We start from the raw sequence: 23,829 nt of genomic DNA, 5'->3' as shown, positions 1-23,829 counted from the left end.
GCTGTACACTCTTATAGAAGATTGTACCTTCTCTATTTAGCTCTGCAGCTCGTATTATTTTCTCCAGCATCAGGTTAAAGAAATCACATGAGAGTGAGTCACCTTGTCTGAAACCTCGTCTGGTATCGAACGGCTCGGAGAGGTCCTTCCAGGAGGATGGAGTCATATGTAGAAGTTCACGTAAGTGAGGAAAGCTTCTGACTGTCATTCACTTGGGAGTGGCCAGGAACGATTCTTTTACATGTGGCTCAAGCAGCTCACGACTTCCGGTCTTAGACCAAGTATCCTCTGGGTAGATAATAGACATCCGTTTGGAGACGAGCTAAAGTGAGAAGGCGAAACCCGCTTATGCGGTTGTGCGTAGGGTTTGGGATAGGCCATAAATTTTCAATTGGGTATAATCAGGGCTTTACGGTGTTGGTTTTAAGTAAAATGGGCAGTAGTACAAGATCCAAAGGCGAGTTTCCAGCGATATCCACCCCATAATCCACTCCAATTTTCACTTTGATTAAATTTTTTTCCTAAAATATCAATATATTTCTTGGAATTCATTATTCCGTTGATTGGGACAAGGATTCTTACTCCAGCTGCAGCAAAACGTTCCCAAAACATGACGGAAAGTCGGTCTTTTTAATAGCTGTTACTGGAATTTTTGTTGCAAACATACGGCCTCAATTGCTGCAAAAAGTGGTCCACAATTGGGCCTCCCGCCTGGAATATATTATAGCCAGCCTTGGCGGCCACTTGTCCGAAATCATATTTAAAACCCATTGGAAAGTCCTTATCTTAAAAACTAAATTCTTAACCATAATACTAAATTATATGCATTTATTTCTTCACGAAAATCAGAAGTCTAAAAATCAATCCACTACACATGACAATAATAATCATCTTATCAACCTCTTACCAAATTGATTTAATTTATTTGCTCCTAGTGCTTCAATTAGCCAACACCGAATCGAAAATTTTAATATTAGATTTAAATTTCTATGAGAATCTTTATATTTTGAAACCCCGCTGATATTTCAATTGAGTTCATCACAATCTACGTTCTTCGGATTCATGAAATTCGATTAAATTTTCTGTGCGAGAACACAAAAATGTAAAGCTGTAACCTTGCAATGTCATCAGTGTAATGAGTATGGTATGGTTCAACATATAACCATTTTTATGATCCCAAGCTGTGATCAAACACCGAGCCTCGGATGAGAAAACCCCCTTTTGATGACGACCCCTGCAAATGTACTAAGGATCATGATTTGAGGGCATGCACCTGGAATGTCCGGACTCTTAATTGGGAAGGTGCCTCTGCCCCTCTGGTTGATGTCCTCATACAACTAAAGGCTGACATCATCGCCATCCAAGAAGTGCGATTGACGGGACACGGACGGAAGAAGGTGGGTCCTTGTGACATCTACTACAGCGGCCATATAAAGGAGCGCAAATTTGGTGTTGGATTTGTGGTGGGAGAGCGACTCCGTCGCCGAGTCCTGGCATTCACCCCGGTGGATGAACGTCTTGCCACAATCCGCATCAAAGCGAGGTTCTTCAACATATCGCTGATTTGCGCCCACGTCCCAACGGAAGAGAAGGACGATGTGACCAAAGATGCTTTCTATGAGCGCCTAGAACGCACCTATGAGCGCTGCCCCCGCCACGATGTAAAAAACGTGCTTGGCGATTTTAACGCCAGGGTGGGTAAAGAAGGTGTCTTTGGCACAACAGTCGGAAAATTCAGCCTCCATGACGAAACATCGCCAAACGGCCTGAGGCTGAACGACTTCGCTGGGGCCCGAATTATGGTTGTCTGTAGTACCAGATTCCAGCATAAAAAAATTCATCAAGCAACGTGGCTGTCCCCTGATCGAAACACGCGCAATCAAATCGATCACGTTGTGATAGACGGAAGACATGTCTCCAGTGTTTTAGACGTGCGTACGCTCCGAGGACCAAACATTGACTCGGACCATTATCTAGAAGCAGCAAAGATACCCACTCGCCTCTGTGCAGCAAAGAACGCCCGTCAACAAACACAAGGAAGGTTCGACGTCGAAAAGCTGCAATCACAACCGACAGCCGAACGATTTTCTACTCGACTTGCACTCCTGCTCTCTGAGAGCACTCATCAGCATCTCGATATAAGGGAACTGTGGAACGGCATCTCAAACTCATTGCACACCGCTGTAGCCGAAACAATTGGTCTCCGGCAACGCCAAAAAACCAGCTGGTACGATGAGAATTGTCGTTCCGCAGTGGAGAGAAAACAGACTGCCTACCTCGCAACGTTGCGATCGACCACAACACGTTCGGGGTGGGATAGATATCGAGAACTGAAGAGGAAAGCGAGACGCATTTGCAGATATAAAAAGAAAGAGGCCGAAATGCGTGAGTATGAATAGCTTGAAAAGCTGGCAGACAGAGGGAATGCTCGAAAATTTTATGAAAAAATGAAGCGACTTAACGAAGGTTTCAAGACCGGAGCATCCTCATGTAGACACCAAGGTGGTAATCTGGTAACCGATGTCCAGGGCATACTGGGATTATGGAGGGAACACTCCTCCGACCTGCTGAATGGCAGTGAGAGTACAAATCCAGGAGATGGCGAACCCGATTCCCCAATCGATGACGATGGAATAGATGTTCCATTACCCTCGAAGAACAACAAAGCTGCGGGGGCCGATGGATTACCGGCCGAGCTATTCAAATACGGCGGCGAAGAACTGATAAGGTGCATGCATCAGCTTCTTTGTAGAATATGGTCAGAAGAAAGCATGCCTGGCGATTAGAATCTTAGTGTGCTCTGCCCAATCCGTAAGAAGGGAGACCCCACAATCTGCGCCAACTACCGTGGTATAAGTCTCCTCAATATCGCATATAAGGTTTTGTCGAGCGTATTGTGTGAAAGACTAAAGCCCACCGTCAACGAACTGATTGGACCTTATCAGTGTGGCTTTAGACCTGGACAATCGACAACTGACCAGATATTCACAATGCGCCAAATCTTGGAAAAGACCCGAGAGAGAAGAATCGATACTCACCATCTTTTTATCGATTTTAAAGCTGGCTTTGATAGCACGAAAAGGAGCTGCCTTTATGCCGCGATGTCTATATTTGGTATCCCTGCAAAACTAATATGGCTATGTAAGCTGACGTTGAGCAACACCAAAAGCTCCGTCAGAATCGGGAAGGACCTCTCCGAGCCGTTCGATACCAAACGAGGCTTCAGACAGGGTGACTCACTATCGTGCGACTTCTTCAATCTATTGCTGGAAAAATAATACGAGCTGCAGAACTAAATAGAGAGGGTACAATCTTCTACAAGAGTGTACAGCTCCTAGCGTATGACGATGATATTGATATCATCGGAAGCAACAACCGCGCCGTTTGTTCTGCGTTTTCCAGACTAGATAAAGAAGCGAAACGTATGGGTCTGGTGGTGAATGAGGACAAGACGAAATATCTCCTGTCATCAAACAAACAGTCAGCGCACTCGCGTCTTGGCTTCCACGTCACTGTTGACAGTCATAACTTTGAAGTTGTAGATAATTTCGTTTATCTGGGAAACAGCATTAACAACACCAACAATGTCAGCCTTGAAATCCAACGCAGAATCACTCTTGCCAACAGGTGGTACTTTGGACTGAGTAGGCAATTGAAAAGTAAAGTCCTCTCTCGACGAACCAAAATCAAACTCTATAAGTCGCTCATTATTCCCGTCCTGAAGCGTAGACGATGACAACATCCGATGAGACGACTCTTGCGGTTTTCGAGAGAAAGGTTTTGCGCAAGATTTATGGTCCTCTAAACATTGGCAACGGCGAATACCGCAGACGATGGAACGATGAGCTGTACGATTTATACGACGACATTGACATAGTTCAGCGAATAAAAAGACAGCGGCTACGCTGGCTAGGTCATGTTGTACGGATGGAAGAAAACACTCCAGCTCTGAAAGTATTCGATGCAGTACCCGCTGGAGGAAGCCGCGGAAGAGGACGAGCTCCACTCCGGTGGAAAGACCAAGTGCAAAGTGACCTGGCTTCACTTGGTGTTTCCAGTTGGCGCCAAAAAGCAAAAAGGAGGAATGAGTGGCGCGCTCTGGTGGATTCGGCTATAATCGCTTAAAGCGGTTCCTACGCCAAATATATATATATAAGCTGTGATCCGGAGCCATTTTTCGCAAATTGCTAACAACTTTATGATGGCTATTATGTTTCACGCCTAAAAGCATGCTATTGCTTTGGCAGTTTTCGTCCATCAACCCACCCCGTTCACATATTTGTCATTTCAGGTTAAACGTTTACTTTTTTTATTCAACTTCGTCAGCGGCGCCACACCTTCACATCGCTGCCTTTCACTATTTGTTTGGTTTGGGTTCACCCGTTCGGCGTTCGTCGCCAGCTCACCACAGAGAGATAATCAAATTCGTTATTTACTTTATTTTCTTGTTTGCATGTGCGTATATATGTTTGTGGTACCAGTCTGCAGTGATATTTTGTCGCCGGTGTCCTCGAATGTTGTTGCCGTCACACAAAACTGTCATGTGGGTGTGCCAATTGTTTATTTATCTGTGTGTTTGTTGTTGTTTGTTTATGTGTTAACTGACTCAAAGAGCCGGTTAGTTTAGTTCGTGGCTCCGCCGTTGTTTGTTTGGTTTGTCAAGTGTAATGACAAGCCGTAGCGGACTTCCTTTTCACTGCGACGTTTCTCTTTCACTGATATTTTGTCACTTATTGCAAATTGCTGCTATACCCTCAATTATTGTATATGTTTGTGTGTGATATGGATATTGTTGTCATTTTTGCCTTCGTGGGCGTTTATGGGCGTGTATGTGGGTGTGTTTGGTCGATGTTGTTGTTGTCAGCATTTGTCATTTCGCATATTGCAGGAAATTAAAATGACACTTTGCCACAATGAAACTTTTATAGTTTATGGCTTTTTGCGATTGTGTTGCCGCCTGTGTACTTTACCATATACTTTGCCATATCCAAATGTTATTGACAGTTATTAGGAAAAGGAGCTACAGATAATTGTGGTAGTAAAAATTTAAAAGTGTTTATTTTTGTTGGGTGCAGTTTTATGGTAGCAATTGTGAATGCCTAATAGATTGTTAGCACAATTAAAATAAAGAATTGTTGCAGCAGTTTCAATTGAGGAATAAACAAAATTGTCAAATATCAATTTAATATTCTATTTCGTAACTAATATAAAAAGGTATCTAACATTATTTAAGAAACGCCAATTAAACATATCTGAAGCCGCAATTTCTCACTCACAAATTTAAAGCTACGCGTATATATGTTTGATGGTCAAGTTTTGATCTCTAAAGATAATTATAATATTGTTAAATTTCTTCAATCATTACCTTTCTAATATAAAATATTGTTCAATAAACTTTTAAATCCACTTTTTTATTAAAGGCTGGATTTCAATATTTCGAACTTTAAAAAAAACTTTTTGTTGGTTTTATTAATTAACAATATGTTTAACGAGATTTATCTATGAACTATCGAAATATTATTGGTTTTGTATGTTACGGTTATAGTAGAATCGATGATAGCGCGCCACACCTTTCTTTCCCTCGCAGTTCGGTGCCAGTTGGAGATCCCAAGTGTACCAGGTCGCTCTCCACCTGGTCCCTCTACCGGAGTGGAGGCCTTCCCCTTCCTCGGCGTCCTTCAGGCCTGGAGTGTTTTCGTCCATTCGGACAACATGACCTAGCCAGGGTGGCCGCTGTCTTTTTATTCGCTGAACTATGTCAATGTCTTCGTATAACTCGTACAGCTCATCATTCCATCGTCTGCGGTATTCGCCGTTGCCAATGCTCTGAGGACCGTAAATTTTGCGCAAAATTTTCCTGTCGAAAACTCCCAAGTGTCGTCTCATCTGATGTTGACATAGTCCAAGCTTCTGCACCATAAAGCAAGACGGGAATGGTGAAGGACTTGTAGAGTTTGATTTTGGTTCGTCGAGAGTGGACTTTACTTTTCAAATTACCTACTCAGTCCAAAGTAGCCCCTGTTTGCGCATGGTGAATATCTGGTCAATTGTGGATTTTCCAGGTCTAAAGCTACACCGATAAGGTCCAATCAGTTTGTTGACGGTGGGCTTTAATCTTTCACACAGTACGCTCGATAGAACCTTATAGGCGATATTTAGGAGACATATCCCACGGCAATTGGCGCAGATTGTGGCATCTCCCTTTTTATGGATTGGGCAGAGCACACTGAGAATCCAATCTTCAGGTATGACTTCTTCCGAGATGCTTTCTTCCGACCATATTCTGCAAAGAAGCTGATGCATGCAACTTATCAGCTCTTCGCCGCCGTATTTGAATAGCTCGGCCGGAAATCTATCGGCCCCCGCCGCTTTGTTGTTCTTCAGGCGCATAATTGCTATTCGAATTACTTCATGGTCGGGTAATGGAACATTTGTTCCATCGCCATCGATTGGGTAATCAGGATCGCCATCTCCTGGTGTTGTACTTCCACAGCCATTTAGAAAGTCGGAGAAGTGATTCCTCCATAATCCCAGTATGTCTTGGACATCGGTTACCAGATTACTACCTTGGTCTCTACAAGAGGATGCTCCGGTCTTGAAACCTTCGTTAAGTCGCTTACATTTTTCACAAAATTTTCGAGCATTGACTCTGTCGGCCAGCTTCTCAAACTCTTCATACTCACGCATTACGGCCTCTTTCTTCTTTTGTCTGCAAATGCGTCTCGATGCATGATGATGATGATGAAGACCATGTATGAATTATGCTGTGCTTGTTTTGGACACGTAATGGGAGATAAGGTACCAACGGCTGAGTTTTCGGAATTTTTAAATGAAAATTTCACAAAATACTATTTAAATATGTATCTTTGATATGCTGAACTGTTTAATTGAAAATACAATTTCTTTCAAATTCTGAAACCCACCTAACCTAACGAGTTATGCATGTTACGCAACTTACTGTTTAGGACTTTTGCAATTATAATTAGTGTAGCTAGTTATCGTAATTACACGCGTATAAAGAAATTCGCTAGGCCGAATTATTTTTTCTGCGATTTACCAGAACTGCTCTATCTATACCCGTTTCCGAAAGTCCACATTTAGAAGTAGGAACTTTGTTTATTCTATATTGTGCTTTTTATTTCATACATACTTATCTGGCTGGTAAAAGTTTTATTGTTTACATAAATGTTTGTAAGGGAAATTGGCAATGCTTAGTTCAGTCTTGAAAAATATTTATAAAATGTTGAATGATTATTAATCAATTCCGAAAAAAGTTGTATTAGATCTACACATTTTGCTCCTCTGCTGTCTTGACTCCAACCAATTTTCCTATTCCTCGAAAACGCTATAAGTTTAATAATGTGGCTCATGTAGTGCTAGCAAAGACCTCGTCATGTAACCAGATAGATAACTCTAGCGCAAAATAAAATAAAATCCGGCATCTTTGATATATACTATACCAACACAAGCGGCTGCGAAAATTCAAATAAATTAAGGAAAAGAGAACGAAAAAGAATAATTAAGCTGGAAATTGTGAAAAGATAACAGACAGAAACCAAAAACAAAGATGTCAGCAACTTGAAGCTGTCCCTTTCCCACCCGTCACCATCAACGAGCAACAACAATACACCTGCACATGCAATTGAGCCTGAAAAAGTGTTGACATTAAGCAAAGTAGAGATATAGGTGTGTGTGAGTAAGCGGTCGGTGGAAAAAGCACCAAGTAGAGATAGTAAATAAACGAACTTGCGAAGAAGTGTAACGAAATGTTGAATGTCCGAACTGCCACTTGGTGGAACGCACTTAACCCTTTCGACCCCGATTTTCTTCCTGTAATCTTAAAATTTTTTTTTAGTTTTAATCTCATTATATTTATTCTAGAAAGGTATAGTAAAATTTTCAACTCGCCACTCCCACCCGTTTGAGCGCTACAGAATGTTGCCTGTGAGCAACGTTGGGCAATGGTGGTATAGAATTTATTAATATTTTTTTTTTCTAATCGCATTTTATTTTATTTATTGGGGAAAAATTAGGTATGAAAAGACAAAAAACAGTTTTTATTGTTATTGCAGCAAAGATGGACCTTACATTTAAGACATTTGGACATTGGAGTTCCTGTCTTGCACAACCTGCAGCGCCCTTTTTCACCGAATACTACCCAATGTTCCGTCTTATCATATCGTTTCGTTTCTGGAGGGTTCGGCTGGAATCTGTACTTTTTCGTATCGCTATCATTCCTCTCTGCGTTGGACGGTCTGCCTCGCTTTCTTTGCATAGAAACTGCAGAAGACGTAGATTGCAGAAGGGCATCAGCAATTTCCAGTTGAAATTTTATTAGGGGAATGTGTTTCTGTTTCGGATGAAGCAAATTTAAATGTTTTCTATAAAGCAGCCACGCATTTGTAACAGACGTTCCCAGACACCAATAAAAAATTCGTATATACCACTTCCTTGAGCGGTGGTTAACTTTATAAAGTTCCATCAACATGTCCGCTAGATCCACACCTCCCATGCCTTTGTTGTAGTTAGCAACTATCGCAGGTCTTTGGACATCTACGTGTGTTTTTTCTTTTGGGTTCCAACGTTTGCAAATGCCAACTGGTTCATGACTTATATGCGATGATATAAGTTGGACCGGCTTATTGTCAAACCACCTTACACATACAATATTATGATTGGTTTCACATTTCATGTCATAAGATCCTCTTCCACGTTTTTTGAGTTCCGCTTCTGAAAGTAACTGGCAGTTGCTTATTCGATTTTTACGTATAGTACCAGTGGCGAATATGCCCATTTCCTTCAATGCAATCAGAAGGCTTACTGATGTAAACCAGTTATCAAAATAAAGTTTGAAGTTCTTGTGTTTGGGAATAGTTTTCGCTAAATAGAGAACTATATCCGAGGAAAGTCCCAATCCATATGATTGACAGGTGCCTTCACCAACATACAGCGTGAAATCATATACAAGTCCAGACGTTCCAGCACGCGTAAACATTTTCAACCCCCATTTGTGAGGCTTAGCTGGATTGTATTGTTTGTACGTTGATCGTCCTGTAAGCAAAAGTAACAACAAAAATACGGATACAACACATGTGTAAGCACATACCTTTGAACGCAATTATTTGCTCATCAACGCTTTGATGTTCTTCTTGAGGAAGTTTATTGAAGTTTTCTCTGATGATATCGAGCAGTGGACGTATCTTGTATAGCTTGTCATAATTTAAATCTTCTTTTTTAGGCTGCTTGCTGTTATCATTAAAATGTAAACACTGTTTAATTTTGTCAAATCTATTACGAGGTATTGAATCTGTTATAGCGGTAAGCTTAATATTTTGAGACCATGCCATTTTAAATTGGGGTAGTTTTAAAACACCTAAGTACAGTAGAGTACCAATATATCGTCTTATTTCTACACTGGTACATTTAAGTTCAAGGCCCAGTTCTTGAAGTCCATACAAATCAGTTTGCTGCGTGATCAAATCAATAGCACGACAGTCAAAAAATTGTGAAAAATATTCTACGGGCATCATGACGTCGTGAATTTCCAAGTCGACATCTGCCTTCCATACACTTTCAGGAGCTTCAAATGGCTTTGATCTCCATTTTAATGCCTTCGAATCAATTTTTTCAATGCAAAACCCTTCACTAGAACAAGATTCATGCTCGTTGTCTTCCGTAATTATATTGTCAAGAAGTCCGATTTCTATGCTTTCCCCTCTTTCCATAATCCCTTGCAAATTCTGCTCCAGCACTGCAGACACATCCTCTATCTCATCACCACTTTCTTCATCAGTTGAAACATCCCAATCGAAGTTTAAAATTCGTTGTACGTCCTCATTTGACAAACCTTTATCTTGAGGCCTCATAACTAAAGTCATGGAAATTTTATACCACAATTGCCCAAAGTTGCTCACAAGCAACTTCGCATATGTAAAAATTACTCACCTGATGTTGGTTTAAAACTAAAGAAATTTTCTTGCAAAAATATTTCACTTAACAATCGCTGAAAAGTAGTTCATTTACAGATTGATAATTTTTGTTACAATTATTTAAAAAATTCTCTCTTTTAAAAATGTTCTCCTTCATGCAGAAATAAATTTTCGCCGACACTGCTGCAGTCTTTATCAAATTGCTTTGCTAAATGATTTACTAGTGATTTTTTTTTTGATCACACCACGTGCTGACTCATAAGACTACCGTTATCATATCGGTTCAATAAACAAAAACAAAAATAACGCTGGTGGTAGGCCTATGAACTAGCGAAATTGCCCTCAGGCAACATTGGGGTCGAAAGGGTTAAGCTGCAAACGCCCACAACTAAAGCAGTGGCCGCAATTGCCGACAAAACGGTACTCGGCTGTGTGTGTGTGTGCGTGTGCAATGTATGCGTATAAATATGTATGTGCTGCGCCGGGGGTGGTGAGGGCGTGCAAGGTGTTACGGATGCTTTGACGTGGAGCTCGAGTGCAGACGCAGTAAATTAACTTAATTAAGTGCTGCTTTGGTGAAGCGGCAGCCGCCAAGGCGCTACAACAACATTGTTAGTGCTTAGTGTGAATAAGCTGCGCTTTTGGCTGCAAAAGGCAGAGTTCGGTCGGTTGCCGAGCGGTGAATGCGGTGCTGTTGGTGTTGATATGCCGACATTAATGTGTTTTTCAAAGCATTTGCCGCTGCGCAAGCGAGCTGATGTTGGCGCTGGTGTTGTGGGCAGTCGCTACTATTTTTTTTTTTTTTTATTTTTTTCGAATATTCGCAGCTTAACTTTGCATTTAACTGCGCATACGAATGACTGCACTCTGTCAAAGCAGCATATTCGGCACATTCGGCCGGTGCGCAGTGAATGGAAGGAGTGTGTTTTATTGACCAACATTTTTTTGCGAAACTAATTTATTCACCTGGTTTAGTTTTCAGTAAAATTTTTTGCCTTTGCCAATTCCTGTGCTTTAAACTTGTGTTCGTTAAATCACTTTATTTGCATTTCATCTGCCGTAATGTAACCAACTTAATGATGCGGAAAGTTGTCTGACTGCAAATAAGCAACGCTACGACTCACTTCAGTTCAGTGGCTGCGCGTAGTTGCAATTAAATTTAGTTTGTAATTTCTAAAAGCAACTTTGACTAAATAAAGCTTTGCAACAGGAGCAGCAGGAGCGCACAACCGGAACATGGTTCAGCAAAATTTCATTGCATTTCATGCGCTTTGACAAGCGTCAACATGCGTTTCGACACCTTCTGACAGGCGCACGATTGGCATAAAAGGATTATCTGCGCCAGCACCGCACGAAAGGCAGCAATGAAATTTGAAGAAAGCGAGAAAGAAGCAGAATCAGTAAAATACACAAATTTCTTTGCGACATTGGCAGTTATGGTAGAAAAACTGTACTGGCACTCAGCGTGTCTGCTTGTAGCTCTAGGAGTCACGTGGAAATTCGCTGAGTCATTGAATGAAATTTTATGCACTTTACCGGCTAACGAAAGTAAGCAGCAACTACCGTTGAACATAAATCTCAGTGAATATACCATATAGAAATATAGAAAAAATCAGCGAATGAAAACCTTGCGCTAATGTTATTACTTTCCTTTCAACTTGTTGGCATATTGCTGCAACAACAATGCACAGCAGTAACAACAAAACAACAACAACAACAAAGTTACTGTCAATTGTGCCTCGCAGTTAAATTGCGAGCACGCAAAGCCGAAAAAGCAAAGTAGTCACCTGAATAGTATTTTTGCTAAAGCGGAAGTTAACAAATTACGAAACGATTGACGTGGTAAGAGAAATGAGCGCGCAATTGTGGCGTGTTAGCAAATACTACAAATACAAGAGGCGGTATTAATACAATAAGAAATACTCAAGTAGCATTACTATTGCGTTGCTTCGAGTTGTATATCCATTCATCTTCTTCGTTGTTTTCAAATATAACCGCTATGCAAATATATTTTTTGTGGCACTATCTTTATCTATTCCCATTTGCCATTTGTCTACGCACTCATTACAACAAAACACTTGAATTTTTTTTTTAAATGCGGCATACCCGCTCGTCTATTCCACTGAATCACATTCAGCCCACGTGCGCAATGTAAGTCAATATTTATTGCTTGAAAGAAATTCATCTACTAAAATTATTGCAAATCAAATATTTATTTAGAAAATAAAATTGATTTTAGTAGTAATCAATTAATTTTTGGTATACAACGAATTTTTTAAAATTATGTGTATCTTTCAGCTGAAATAATTCCAATTGGTTAATAAGGCTAATCAAGTGATAAGTACAAAAATTATTCGACAGGGGTCACTAGTGATTCCTTTACCAGAGCACACTTGTGATGGAATATCAAACTAAAAAGTGGTATCGAAGATAACTTCAAAGTAGAGTCCGACCGATTAATTGGTTTTGGGATCGGCCAGTATCGCACATAGAAATTAGCAATGGCATGGTCCATATTGGCCGATTCTTTGTATTCTTTAGAACATCACTTAAATTAATGTCTTGAAAATTGCTTTTTTGATTTCTTCAGTTTTGTTTAGGTTTAATTTAGCACTGTAAGAATGATTGAATGTCAAGTACGCAACAAACAATTTTTTCAACAATTTGTAGAGATTTTGAAGTTTATTTCATAATGCTAGACTTATAGAATTGGCAAAAAATTGGAACAGTCGATTTTCAAAAGTTTCTCTTAAGATGATTTTTTCGCAAGCAACATCATTCGCCATAGGCAGGAACAGGTAATAATAATCTTGGAGCCTGGTCTAGTCAATATATGTAATCTGTCAATGCTCTGATGAAACACATATCTTCTCTTATTGGCCGGCCGCTTCTGGGCGATGCCAAAAAAAGCTATACACCGCGAATAAATTATTTAATTCATAAAAGAATCGGCAACGGCATTGGTATCGGTCGGGCACTACTTCGAATATTTTACTCGCAGACCTGAAATAAATTTTATATACTAACGAAAAACTTTACAAATAGTGTTGCACAAGTGAATAAATGAATGAAAACGAATCTATGCGTTTAAAAATTTGAAAAATACAAAAAAATTTAAAAAAATATTAAAAAATAAAAAAAAAACAAAAAGGGATTAAATGTCTGCTACGTCCACGTCGTTAATCCTAGGTTACGCTAATTGCAGATAATAATAGTGCATTAATCAATGATTTTTCACCATGTTCTGAGTTGGTTTTTTGTTTGTAGCTCACACAAATATTGCTGTCCCAAAATTCCCTTTGGGGGATAAAAAGGTGATGAAATAAGGAACATTTTAAGATATTTTCGAAAAAAAATCGAAGGGGGCATAAGTTGTTAATAATTCAAAAAAAAAAAAATTTTATAATTTTTTGCTATGAAATATTAATTTTCAAAATTTTTACGATATACAGTTTCAAAGTTTGAGAAATTCTGTACAAAAAAGTCACATGGTGTTTTAAAATCTGTTCATTAGTTTTAAAGTTATGGCGGTTCGAAATTTTTTTTACAAAAAACTTTGGCCCCTTATAATATGGCAACCCCGCGTTACACAGACCTAAAACCATATGTTTTGTTTTAGGTTTTACATGTACTATAAGATATATAATTGCCAAAGAAAATAAAAAACTTTTTTTAAAGTGGCTTTTTTTCCAGAGAATGCCCCGCCTATAAAAATGTAAGGACTCTTAAGTAATAACTATTCCATCCAACATGTATGCCTACTCACGCTTAATGACATCAAACTTCGTCATGTTCCGGCTAATTGCGCTGAAACAGCAGCTTTAAATACTGATGACAATCCTCATTCGTTTAAATTTACACACGTTATGTCATCGTCAATACGGATTTTCTAACTTCCTTGTCATATCTTCAAAATTCTCAAAAGAATCTCATTTCAATTTCCATACAGTTTTCTCATATCAAATTAAAGCTAATTTGATAAAATGCTTTTAAAATAATTAGTGCAGTCTAAAAGAACCGTAAATTTAAATTAAACGTTAAACTTGAAGTCGATACGCATCGAGTAGTTTCCGAATTTCATCGTTTACCGTTTCAAAAAAAATAGTTTCGGGGGAAGCTCGCTTGAAATCTCACTTCCTGAACTTGTGATGTTGTTACTGCTACTCTACTACATTTTATAGCTTTCCCAAAGAAACACTATACTTTGATTTATGAGTCATTATGAATTTTGGAAGTAGTACAGCAAATTTAAAATTACAGCACTATCTCCTTAGGCCAACAAATTGGATGGTGTGCCCATGTGCAATATCTACGAAGTCTAAAGTTCTAATTAAATGAAATAAAAAATTTAAGTGCATAAGTAAACCTCGCAAAACGCCTTTTAATGACCCAAATCACATCACCGTAAACAAAAATGCATAGTGCAATTCGCTAGAGTGCACATGTATGAATTGTGCAAGCTGCAATCAGGCCATTTAAATTTTCGCTACAATCCATTCTTATGCTACTAACCATTTGTGGTATGTGGTGTGCTATTTGCCGTCTTTGGCCAGCAGTTTGCCTGGTCTCAGTTTCCGGTGGCCATCGGGCAATGCGGTTACAGCGCTAAGGCACTGCTGGGCAGCGGTTGGTAGGTGAGGCGTGAGAACAGAGAAACATTAGTGCTGACCCTACTTCCGCTACCATTCATTTTATTATATTAAAGCGAGTGAAAATTGCACAATAATATTGCAAAGTCATGGGCAATGATTGAAATTAATGGATTTCTAAATGTTTCAACTAACCCTACGCGCTACATTTTTGGCTGCCAATACAACTTCTCGTTCGTTCGTTCTCGTTATTTTGTTGTTGCTCTACGTTTTTTGCCTTCGTTTTTGGGTATATTACAACAGCCGCAGCATTGAACTTTACACTTTTCCATTTCTCACTCGTTTATAGTTTTCACTAGTTTTACGCTTATTCACACCCTTGCAGAACAGCAGCAGAACACCTTCCAATTTCCCCGCCAACCCGAAATGACTTTCACCACTCTCCAGCAGTTTCGCCAGCTCAGTAATTTTTCGTGAATATGTCCGTTTTCGGCACAGAACCACGAACGCGCGTGGATATATTAATGTGTGTGCGCATAGTTGGCGGCTTCTGGCTGCATAACGGCATAGTGCGATGATTTTAGTATTAAATTTCCCTTTAATGTTATTGTGGAAGGCCATTCATGTATAGGTGTGCTGTACTGGCACAGACCATTTACGATCGTTCGTGTTCGGTTGCACGGTTTTTATTTTTGTCAGCTCTTGCAACCGAGAACCTGAAAGTGTGACGTGAGCCCCTCCGCTACCACCCGCACCCTCCTCTAATAGTTATTGCATTTTTAGTTGGTCGATAGTCTTGGTAAATGGTATTATGCTCTTATAGTTATTTGTAACTATGGTTGTTATTGGGCTTTGTTGTTACTGTTAGTGTAGTAAGTTAATGTTATCTCGTGAGTGGTAAATAATGCATTTAGTTTGCTAAATACTTAAAATGAAATTAATGATAGTGAAAACTGTACCATTTTTAACACTCTACATACGTACATATATTGGTGCAAACATATATATATACAGAGTATATATGAGAACGTATGCTTATACCAATGGCTTATGCTATTACAGCAATTTCGGAAATTTCAAATATTTTGTTGTTTGTATGTATTCAAACCGTTTACGCACTGAGTGGAATATCTATATTATATTGCTACATATTAATATTGAAAAAAAAATATGTGTACCAGTTGCACAGAGTGGCTGTGAGTTTAATTAATGTAATTACTAAAGCAGCACATAACTTTCAATTAAAATTTAATATAATTTAGTTCATTCAATACAGTTAAAATTGTTGTAAATGCTTCGTTAGCTTGGCAGTTTTATGTTTACATAAAAACCAGCTGCTGTATAAAATCGGGAATGTAGAAACAATATGCTAATAAATGCTTCATTTGAATTTAAAATATACAGTTATGTCACCTTAACAATTGTCAAATAAATTAAATTTAAATATTTCAGTTAATGTGCGCTACAGCTCTAATAAAATATTGATTTTTTAATTACCTAACACAAAAGATGAATTTGTACTGATTTGGAATGATTGAAAAATGTTGTTCGAAATGAAGGATGTTTCGTGTTTAATTAATTTTTCATGCCAATATCAATATTCTACTTTATATTCAACATACTTTGATTTATGCATGTTCATATTAGCTGTCTACTACAGCTAGGTACTAATTGCTTGATTTGTACTAGAATACAAGTCTGTATCGTTTACATCCATACAATGGCATTTTCAAATTTTGATTCCAAAAATATTTTAACTATAAGCAATCCATAATCTATTCCATGGTAATTTGATCGGGATAAAGAAGATTTTTCACATTAAACAGAGTTAAGATCTTTTGCTTTTTGTTGCCATTGAAAAAACATGTATTGCTTTGAAACTCCAATGCTCTAAGACCAGATAGTCTTTACTATGAAACACCAACTCAAACTAGAGGTATTTCTTCAAGAAACATATTGATTTAAGGTATTGGTTGATATAGGTGAAATGATCATTTTCTAACGGAAACCTGTAAAATTTTTATCACAGGTTCAAATTAAAATACTCTCTTACGAAGTGCTTTATATATGAGAAGAGAGAAAACAGACTACATACCTCGCAATGTTGCGATCGACCGCAACACGTGCGGGATGGGATAGATACCGGGAGTTGAAGAGGGAAGCGAGACAAAAAACGAAAGAGGCCTAAATGCGTGCGTATGAAGAGCTTGACAGGGGTAATGCTCCAAAATTTTACGAAGAGATCCGGCGACTAAATGAAGGTTTCAAGACCGGACCTGTTGGACCCCCAGAGGTGATCTTGTTGTTAATGACCAGAGTATACTGAGTTTGAGGAGGGAACACTTCTCCAGCCTGCTGAATGGCAATGAAACTACAACACCAGGAGATAGCGAACCCGATTCCCCAATCGATGACGATGTCTGACGATGAATTGCCCGACCGTGAAGAAATTATAATAGTAATTACCTGCTTGAAGAGCAACAAGGCGGCGGGGGCCGATGGTTTGGCGGCCGAGCTATTCAAATATAGAGGCGAAGACGAAATATCTCCTGTCATCGCATTCGCGTCTTGGCTCCCACGTCACTAACACTTGACAGTCATAAGTTTTAAGTTGTATATAATTTCGATAATAATGTCAGCCTTGAAATACAACGCAAAATCATTCTTGCCAGCAGGTGCTACTATGGACTAAGTAGGCAATTGAAAAGTAAAGTCCTCTCTCGATGAACAAAAACTAAACTCTACAAGTCACTCATCATTCCCGTCCTACTTTATGGTGCAGAAGCGTGGACGATGTCAATATCCGATGAGACGGCACTAGGAGTTTTCGAGAGAAAGGTTTTGCGGAAGAGAAATGTTCCCTTGATGAGCTGTATGTGTTATTCTACGACATAGACATAGTCCAGCGAATAAAAAGACAGCGGCTACGCTGGCTAGGTCATGTTATTCGAATGGACGAAAGTGTTCTAGCTCTGAAATTGTTCGATGCAGTACCCGCTGGTGGAAGCCGAGGAAGAGGGAGGCTTCCACTCCGGTGGAAGGACCAGATGGAGAAGGACCTGTCTTCACTTGATATTAGCAATTGGCGCATTGGACTCGGCTATAACCGCGTAAGCGGTGCCTACACCAGTCAAGAAGAAGAAGAATAGTTCAAAACATAACGGGTAATTCTTTAGTGTAAATTTGCTAGAGCTCTTTTTGAATGTGGGTAAAATGTCAAGTTGTTATATTGAATTATTACTAAATTGATAAATTGCATTTCTACAATCTATCGTTAAGTTTTTCTTTAGAAAAGCTATGTCTATTTATGCCACTTAAGAATAAAAAAGTAACTGTATCTGTTGTTTTTTACTTTTCAGTGATATTGGCAGTTAGTTGGGAAGAATGGTGGACGTATGATGGCATATCAGGTGAGTTAAAATAGCAAATATCAACTATATATTCTTTCCTTATGAGGTGGTATTTACGTTTTAAAAATATGAAGTTATTTAAATGAATTTATTGTATAATAATATTGCAAAGAATGTGTTCCCGTGATTAGTTATATTAATTACTTTGTTACTTTATATTATTATTATATTTTATTTATATTATTATTTTTAACTGAAATTCTACTTTAAATAAAAGAAGTATTTCATTTTATAAAACTAGTTAGTGTCCAACCAGTGTTCCCTATTTTAAATGCTTATGTTGTACTTAGTTCGAAAAAGCGACATTTATTTTATAAGGCAGGAGTTACCAAGGCGTATGAGTAACCTACATCCATAATCTATAAAAACATGCATTTTACATAAATATTCAGATGTAGGTGGAATATAAAGAAAAATTGCCTTTATATTCCACCATTTTCATAGTTTATTACCTATCATTGTGATGACATTTAATATATACGAACTTGTAGCAGTAAAACATTTGTCATAAGTTCAAAGAAAGAAAAGCCAATACAAATTTAAATTTGTCAAACATTTTTCATAAATCTTTTCAACCAAGAGAATTATGGTGCCCTTACTTTAAAGAAACTTGAGGAAGTATGAAAAACTTAGCGCTTTTTGTGCACGATCTACATACATATAAAAGCATTCAAGCAATTCGCAACAAATTATAAGCAAAATTTATTCAGCAACCTAAACGAAAAGAACGCATACTGAAAGTGTGCGCGTTTCGGCTACATGATCTATGTATGTACGTGCAGGACCAGATGTGAGGATGTCTGCGAAATAAGATTTGGCTAACCCGTTTCATAAATAATTGTAACCAATTATGTAACCCCGAAATCTATAATTATTCGTTGGTTCGCTAAGTAATATCTTAAGAAACTGTTGGTTTCGAAAAACAACAATGACGACATTTAAAATTGATACTTTCATTATGAAATGTTTGAACACCTACTATTGACTCTGCACTCTGCATCAATTACTTTTAATTTCTTAGCAGACTGAATTTGCTGAAATTTCAGAACCTAGGGCTTATTTCGATTATCGAATAATGCTTTAAAGTAAAAAAAAAAATATTTGAATTGCAGACAAATCTTTAAGCAGGAATTAGTGGTCTCCCTTCTAGTGCAACGAAGCACCATTTGTAAATCTAGACAGCGGGAAGTGCATGCATTTGCATGCATATTTGTAAAATCACACAATTTATATTGGTGTGTTCAATATTTATAGGAGCGCCGTGCTCTGGCAATTGCGTTTGGGCGTACATGTCTGTACTTTAGTGTAAGTGTAAGTGAGAGCATGAAAGATTTCCTGTTACTTCCGGTTCAGAAGCGATAAATATGACACTCGCAACAACGCGCTCCGATTTTCCTCACGCTGGTGCTACTGACTGTGGCTTCATTACTTCGTATTTTCATTAGAGTGGTACAACTGTTTTTGTTGAAAACTTTATACATATATAAATTACGGAGAAACTCACGCTGAAAATGCTCTAAATTTATAATATTTAGGAATTTATAAAAGTTATACAAGCTGTAAAAGAGTTAAGGATTAAGAAGTTATTCCGGATTAATGTTGGATCTACGGGAAATTAACCTTTCGATATAGTCCTTTCGAGTTGATCCATCCTAATGTGTACCTATCTACGTAAATTTATAAAATACTTGCACCTTTGATTCATCTTTTGCACTATAAATACAAATTGTGTTTGTCTGGCTTGAACAAACAAATATATACACACTTATTCCTGTCATCGCATCCATGCTTTTGATACCAGTACTGTTAAATTGCCATGTTGCCTGTCATCTAAACTTCATCAAATCTCAATTTGATCCCTGCTTACAATTTCACATTAAAAGATAAGCTTTATCAGTCTTACCACATTCTACTTCTACTTTGTATCTTCAACAATCCGCTGGTTAACGATTTAAATGGATCTTAGTTGTAAAGTACGCAACAAGCTCTTCAAATGTGTAATATTTTCGTAAGAAGATAATAGCAAAGTATTCGAAGTTAAGTAGAAAATACAGGATTAAACTGAGATTAGAAACATATAATGTGATCATTTAATTTTATAAAAATTTACATTTATGTATATATTACTTTGATAGTTATCGCTTTCTCCTTGCGCAAAATAGAGCTGCCAAGATCAACATTAATATTGATTCATTTCATTCATTCAAAGGCAAAGTAAAGGTTTTTTCTGCCCAACTTCAGTTCAATTTTAGCAGCTCTCAAAATCGAACCCATGAATATATTATAGCTTTTAGCATTATTGATAGCAAAAAATAACAGCTTTTAGATTTGGTGATAGTAAAAATGTAAAGTCTTAGATACTGTTTCACAATTGCGCTTAGAAATAGTTCAATAGTTCTTTTTTTGGAGATAAATGAATGCTATAAAAACAATAACTAACAAATAAATTCACCAAAGAAATCTAATAGAACCACAATAGCCGTCTTTAGGGGCATTTCAGCGACGCATTGCAGTCGTTTTGGTTCTCTTCTCACTCAAAGGAATTCCAATATTCTCGCATAAACTTTCTGAGAAAACACCAAACGCCATAACGCCACGTTCGTAGCTTTGCGGCCATTCAGGACACATAACTACTTTTGGTATTGCACATTTCAACTTCTCACATCCGCTTCAACGCTTCGTGACTTGTCAGCGCCGCGTGTTGTTGGTTTGCTGCATTTAGTGGCGAAGTTCTAAGTGCGAAATTCTGATGCCTTGAATTGCTATACCTGAGGTGTACGCACACTCGCGTGTGGCAGTACGTGTGAGTGTTGCTGTTTAACTGGCATTATTCTTTTTATACGCGATGTCACTACACTTCTTCGTTTGCTGTTTCGCACTTTCTTTTTCTAATGGCATTTTTTGCAATTTTCTGCTGTGCTGGCATTTACTGTTATCACTTGTTATCGCTTGCACCATGGCACCTGCGCTGCGTTTGTACATCTCGTATCATCGATTGAGACAATCACATCTCCCTTCTTCTTTCTTCAATGTATGCTTTCTTCCTCCCTTGATAACGAAATGTTTGTCCTTACTTCTCTATTGGTAGAGTTACAAAGTCTCAAGTGTTTCTTCTTTAGAGCGTAGAACTTGAATTATGTTGTAAGACGATTATTTAATATTTCAGTTTTTCAGAAGAGTGCAGCATTTGTCCCATTGTTTTTGCAACTGCCGATGAACAAGTTGATGACATCAAAAATTGTTTTTATAATTCAAAATACTCACATTGATTGGTCCTATAATCTCAATAATAGAACCGTCTGATGAAAGTAATCGTCCATAAGGGGCTAGCTTTGTCCAAAAGTAGAATAATTTTGAATTAATTAATACTCGTATAACACTAGGTGGCAGATTTCATCAATAGGGTCTCGCTATAAGCTCCAGAATCGTGATTTGGACTTTATTTTGTATCCACCTTATTCTCCGGGCTAGGTATCAAGTGAATATTACCTCTTATTGTCTATGGAATTTATTTTCGATGATCCAATTATCGTCTGAAGAAAATATTATGAAAATCGAGGGCCAGAGTTTCTATGAAAGTACCTTCAAAATGTCAACAAATTATCGGGCAAAATGGCGCATATTTGAGATTATTATATACGATTAAAGAAAACTTTGAGTATTGGTAAATTAATTTAATAAAATACGAATGTATGTGTAATATCGAGAGGATACTTGGAAATATTTCACAAGGCTTTACAAACATATTTACAAATTGCAAGAGTATATAATATTCGGCTACAGACTTTCCATGCATTTATTTTGATATATTTATTTTTTTAACAATCAATATTGAGAGGAAGTACTATTAACCGATTAAGGTACTTAATTTTTTGCTTCCCGATGTGTGTCAACAAAGATATATTTGCATGTCAAGTCTTGTGTACATCTTGTATTCTCCAGTATGCAAGTTATAGATACGTCACGTAGCACAACAAATAGATTGAGGCGAATAAGAGAAGCATTCGAGCGTTTTTTGACCCCCATGAAAGGAGTATCACAATAAACACATACATTGGCAATACCAGCTACCAAAACAAGTAGCACAATTTAAGAAAGTATGCAAAAAAGCGAGGAATCAGCTTGTACACAAGTATGCAACATTGATAGCATCATCTTAATAGCAGCTGTTGACAGCGACACAAAACAATCATGGCAACCCATCAGCCATTGTTGTCGTGACAAAAATTAGGTGACTGATGCTGTCGTATCGCCATAATCGGCACGCCGCGATTTCAGAGCGCTCCAGCGGTGGTTGCCACACGCATATAAGCAATCATCACCGACGCGACAGGGGGGTTTATAAGTACTTAAGCGAGAAAAAATCGTTGAATTTACAATATGAAGTGGAATCACTAAGACTTTCAGAAGCAAAACAAATTGTGGCTTGAAAGAGTAAAAAATAATGTTTAAAAGTGTAATATGCGAAATCCTGCTGTAGTTTTCGATATTACAGCATGATAATATCTTGATTAACTTCCTTTTAGAGTCACCTAAAATTTGTTATGGAGATGGATGTATGACTAGGATTTGTTATATGTATATGTAAGCTTTAAATTTTAAAAATAAAAATAAAATCAATAACGAAAAGAAAATGAAGGAAATGAGAAGTGAAACAAGCGTACACAAATACAATCGAAGCTATAAAAATTTGGCGGTACTCTACAGGTAAACAATAAATAAGAAAGGGAAATAAAAAATGATAAAGAAACTTTATTTGCTGCATTACACAAATTCCAATTTAAAATTCAAAGCATTCTAGATATTTTTGTATTTATATAAGCAAAACTATATGAATATACATATATGCATGTGAAATTTGCGGTGAAATAGCTTTGAAGTTGGCAGGAGCAACACTCTGCCAGGCGTCAACTATGTGGAAGCCGAGAGAAAACCGCAGCAGTAAAAACCGCAAATGCAGCTGCAACTGAAACACGCGAGGCAAAGATGAGACGATTACTCCAATACCCACTACAACTTACAGTTATTCGTTTTGTCTTACATACACAGGCATGCTGGTGTTTCACACGTTGGATCAGATAAATTTTCAGTCTCTCGCATTTATAGAAAACCGAAATTTCAGGCAACAGAGTTACCAACGCTCTAAATAAGAAACATAATGAAGCGAAACTCTAATTTACTGTACTTTCAATTAACAGTACAAATATTATTTTCAACATTTTGTTATACGGAACTCAACAGATTCGTCACAAAATAAAAAAAAGCTTAAAATATTTTTATTCAAATCTAACCACGACAACCCTTGTTGAATTTCTTTGTGAATCAAATAATTTATTCTTACTTGCCTTCCCTTCGCATTCGCCCACACCCATAAATAACTGCACATTGTATTTTCTTTGGAATCAGTTATGAATGTATGAAGGTCCTAATGAGATTACCGATAAGTAGAACTCTCACGTAAAGCAAATCACACATGCAAATACTCAAATACACCCACAACTTCAGCACATGCAGTTACGAAACAGAATTGCAAAAGTCTGTGTTATCCATCATGTTAAGTTATGCGTTTTGTTGTTGTACTCACGAATTACGTTGCATTGCAAGTTTGTAGATCAATGCTTACTAGTTGGGCTTCCAACAAAGTAATCCAGCGCAACAACTACAAGTTTCAAGTTGCGAGTTGTGAATTACTCACAGTTTTTAGTTTATTCTCTGATATTTGTTATTCTGTTGTACAATATTAGTTAAACATGTAAAGTTTTTAGTTGCTAAGAAAATGCAAGTGCATAAGCACAGGTGATAGAATAAGAGGAATACGAAATAATATGGTTCAACGGTTCTACAGTATCTTGAGTTTTAACTCACTGAATGATACGGTGATAATAACTATCAAACTGCGTC

At 37.8% G+C, this 23,829-nt stretch overlaps 2 protein-coding genes across 3 annotated transcripts in view; one reads left to right on the top strand and one right to left on the bottom strand.

The window, feature by feature from the left end:
- The window catches only part of LOC105213949 (carbonic anhydrase-related protein 10), a 96,951-nt gene that overhangs the window by 33,662 nt on the left and 39,460 nt on the right, over window positions 1–23,829 (top strand). The window contains exon 2 of the mRNA XM_054231309.1: window positions 17,878–17,928. Within this exon, the coding sequence (XP_054087284.1) occupies window positions 17,878–17,928 (51 nt within the window). The remainder of the gene's footprint in view (window positions 1–17,877; window positions 17,929–23,829) is intronic.
- Window positions 7,875–10,298, bottom strand: LOC128922025 (piggyBac transposable element-derived protein 2-like). Of its 2 annotated transcripts, XM_054231308.1 has the most exons (3): window positions 9,946–10,298; window positions 9,107–9,868; window positions 7,875–9,051 (listed from the first exon to the last, which is right to left on the bottom strand). In XM_054231308.1, exons 2-3 carry the CDS (start codon window positions 9,864–9,866, stop codon window positions 8,030–8,032), a joined length of 1,782 nt encoding a protein of 593 aa, XP_054087283.1. In that variant the 5' UTR covers window positions 9,867–9,868; window positions 9,946–10,298; the 3' UTR covers window positions 7,875–8,029. The 2 variants fall into 2 exon arrangements, with proteins under 2 accessions (XP_054087283.1, XP_054087282.1); XM_054231307.1 differs by having other exon boundaries at window positions 9,107–10,298.

This window comes from Zeugodacus cucurbitae, chromosome 5 (assembly GCF_028554725.1).
Source record: "Zeugodacus cucurbitae isolate PBARC_wt_2022May chromosome 5, idZeuCucr1.2, whole genome shotgun sequence".
Taxonomy (NCBI): Eukaryota; Metazoa; Arthropoda; class Insecta; order Diptera; family Tephritidae; genus Zeugodacus; species Zeugodacus cucurbitae.
The sequence above is the reverse complement of the archived record's forward strand: the minus strand, read 5'-3'. Positions and strand labels throughout refer to the sequence as shown.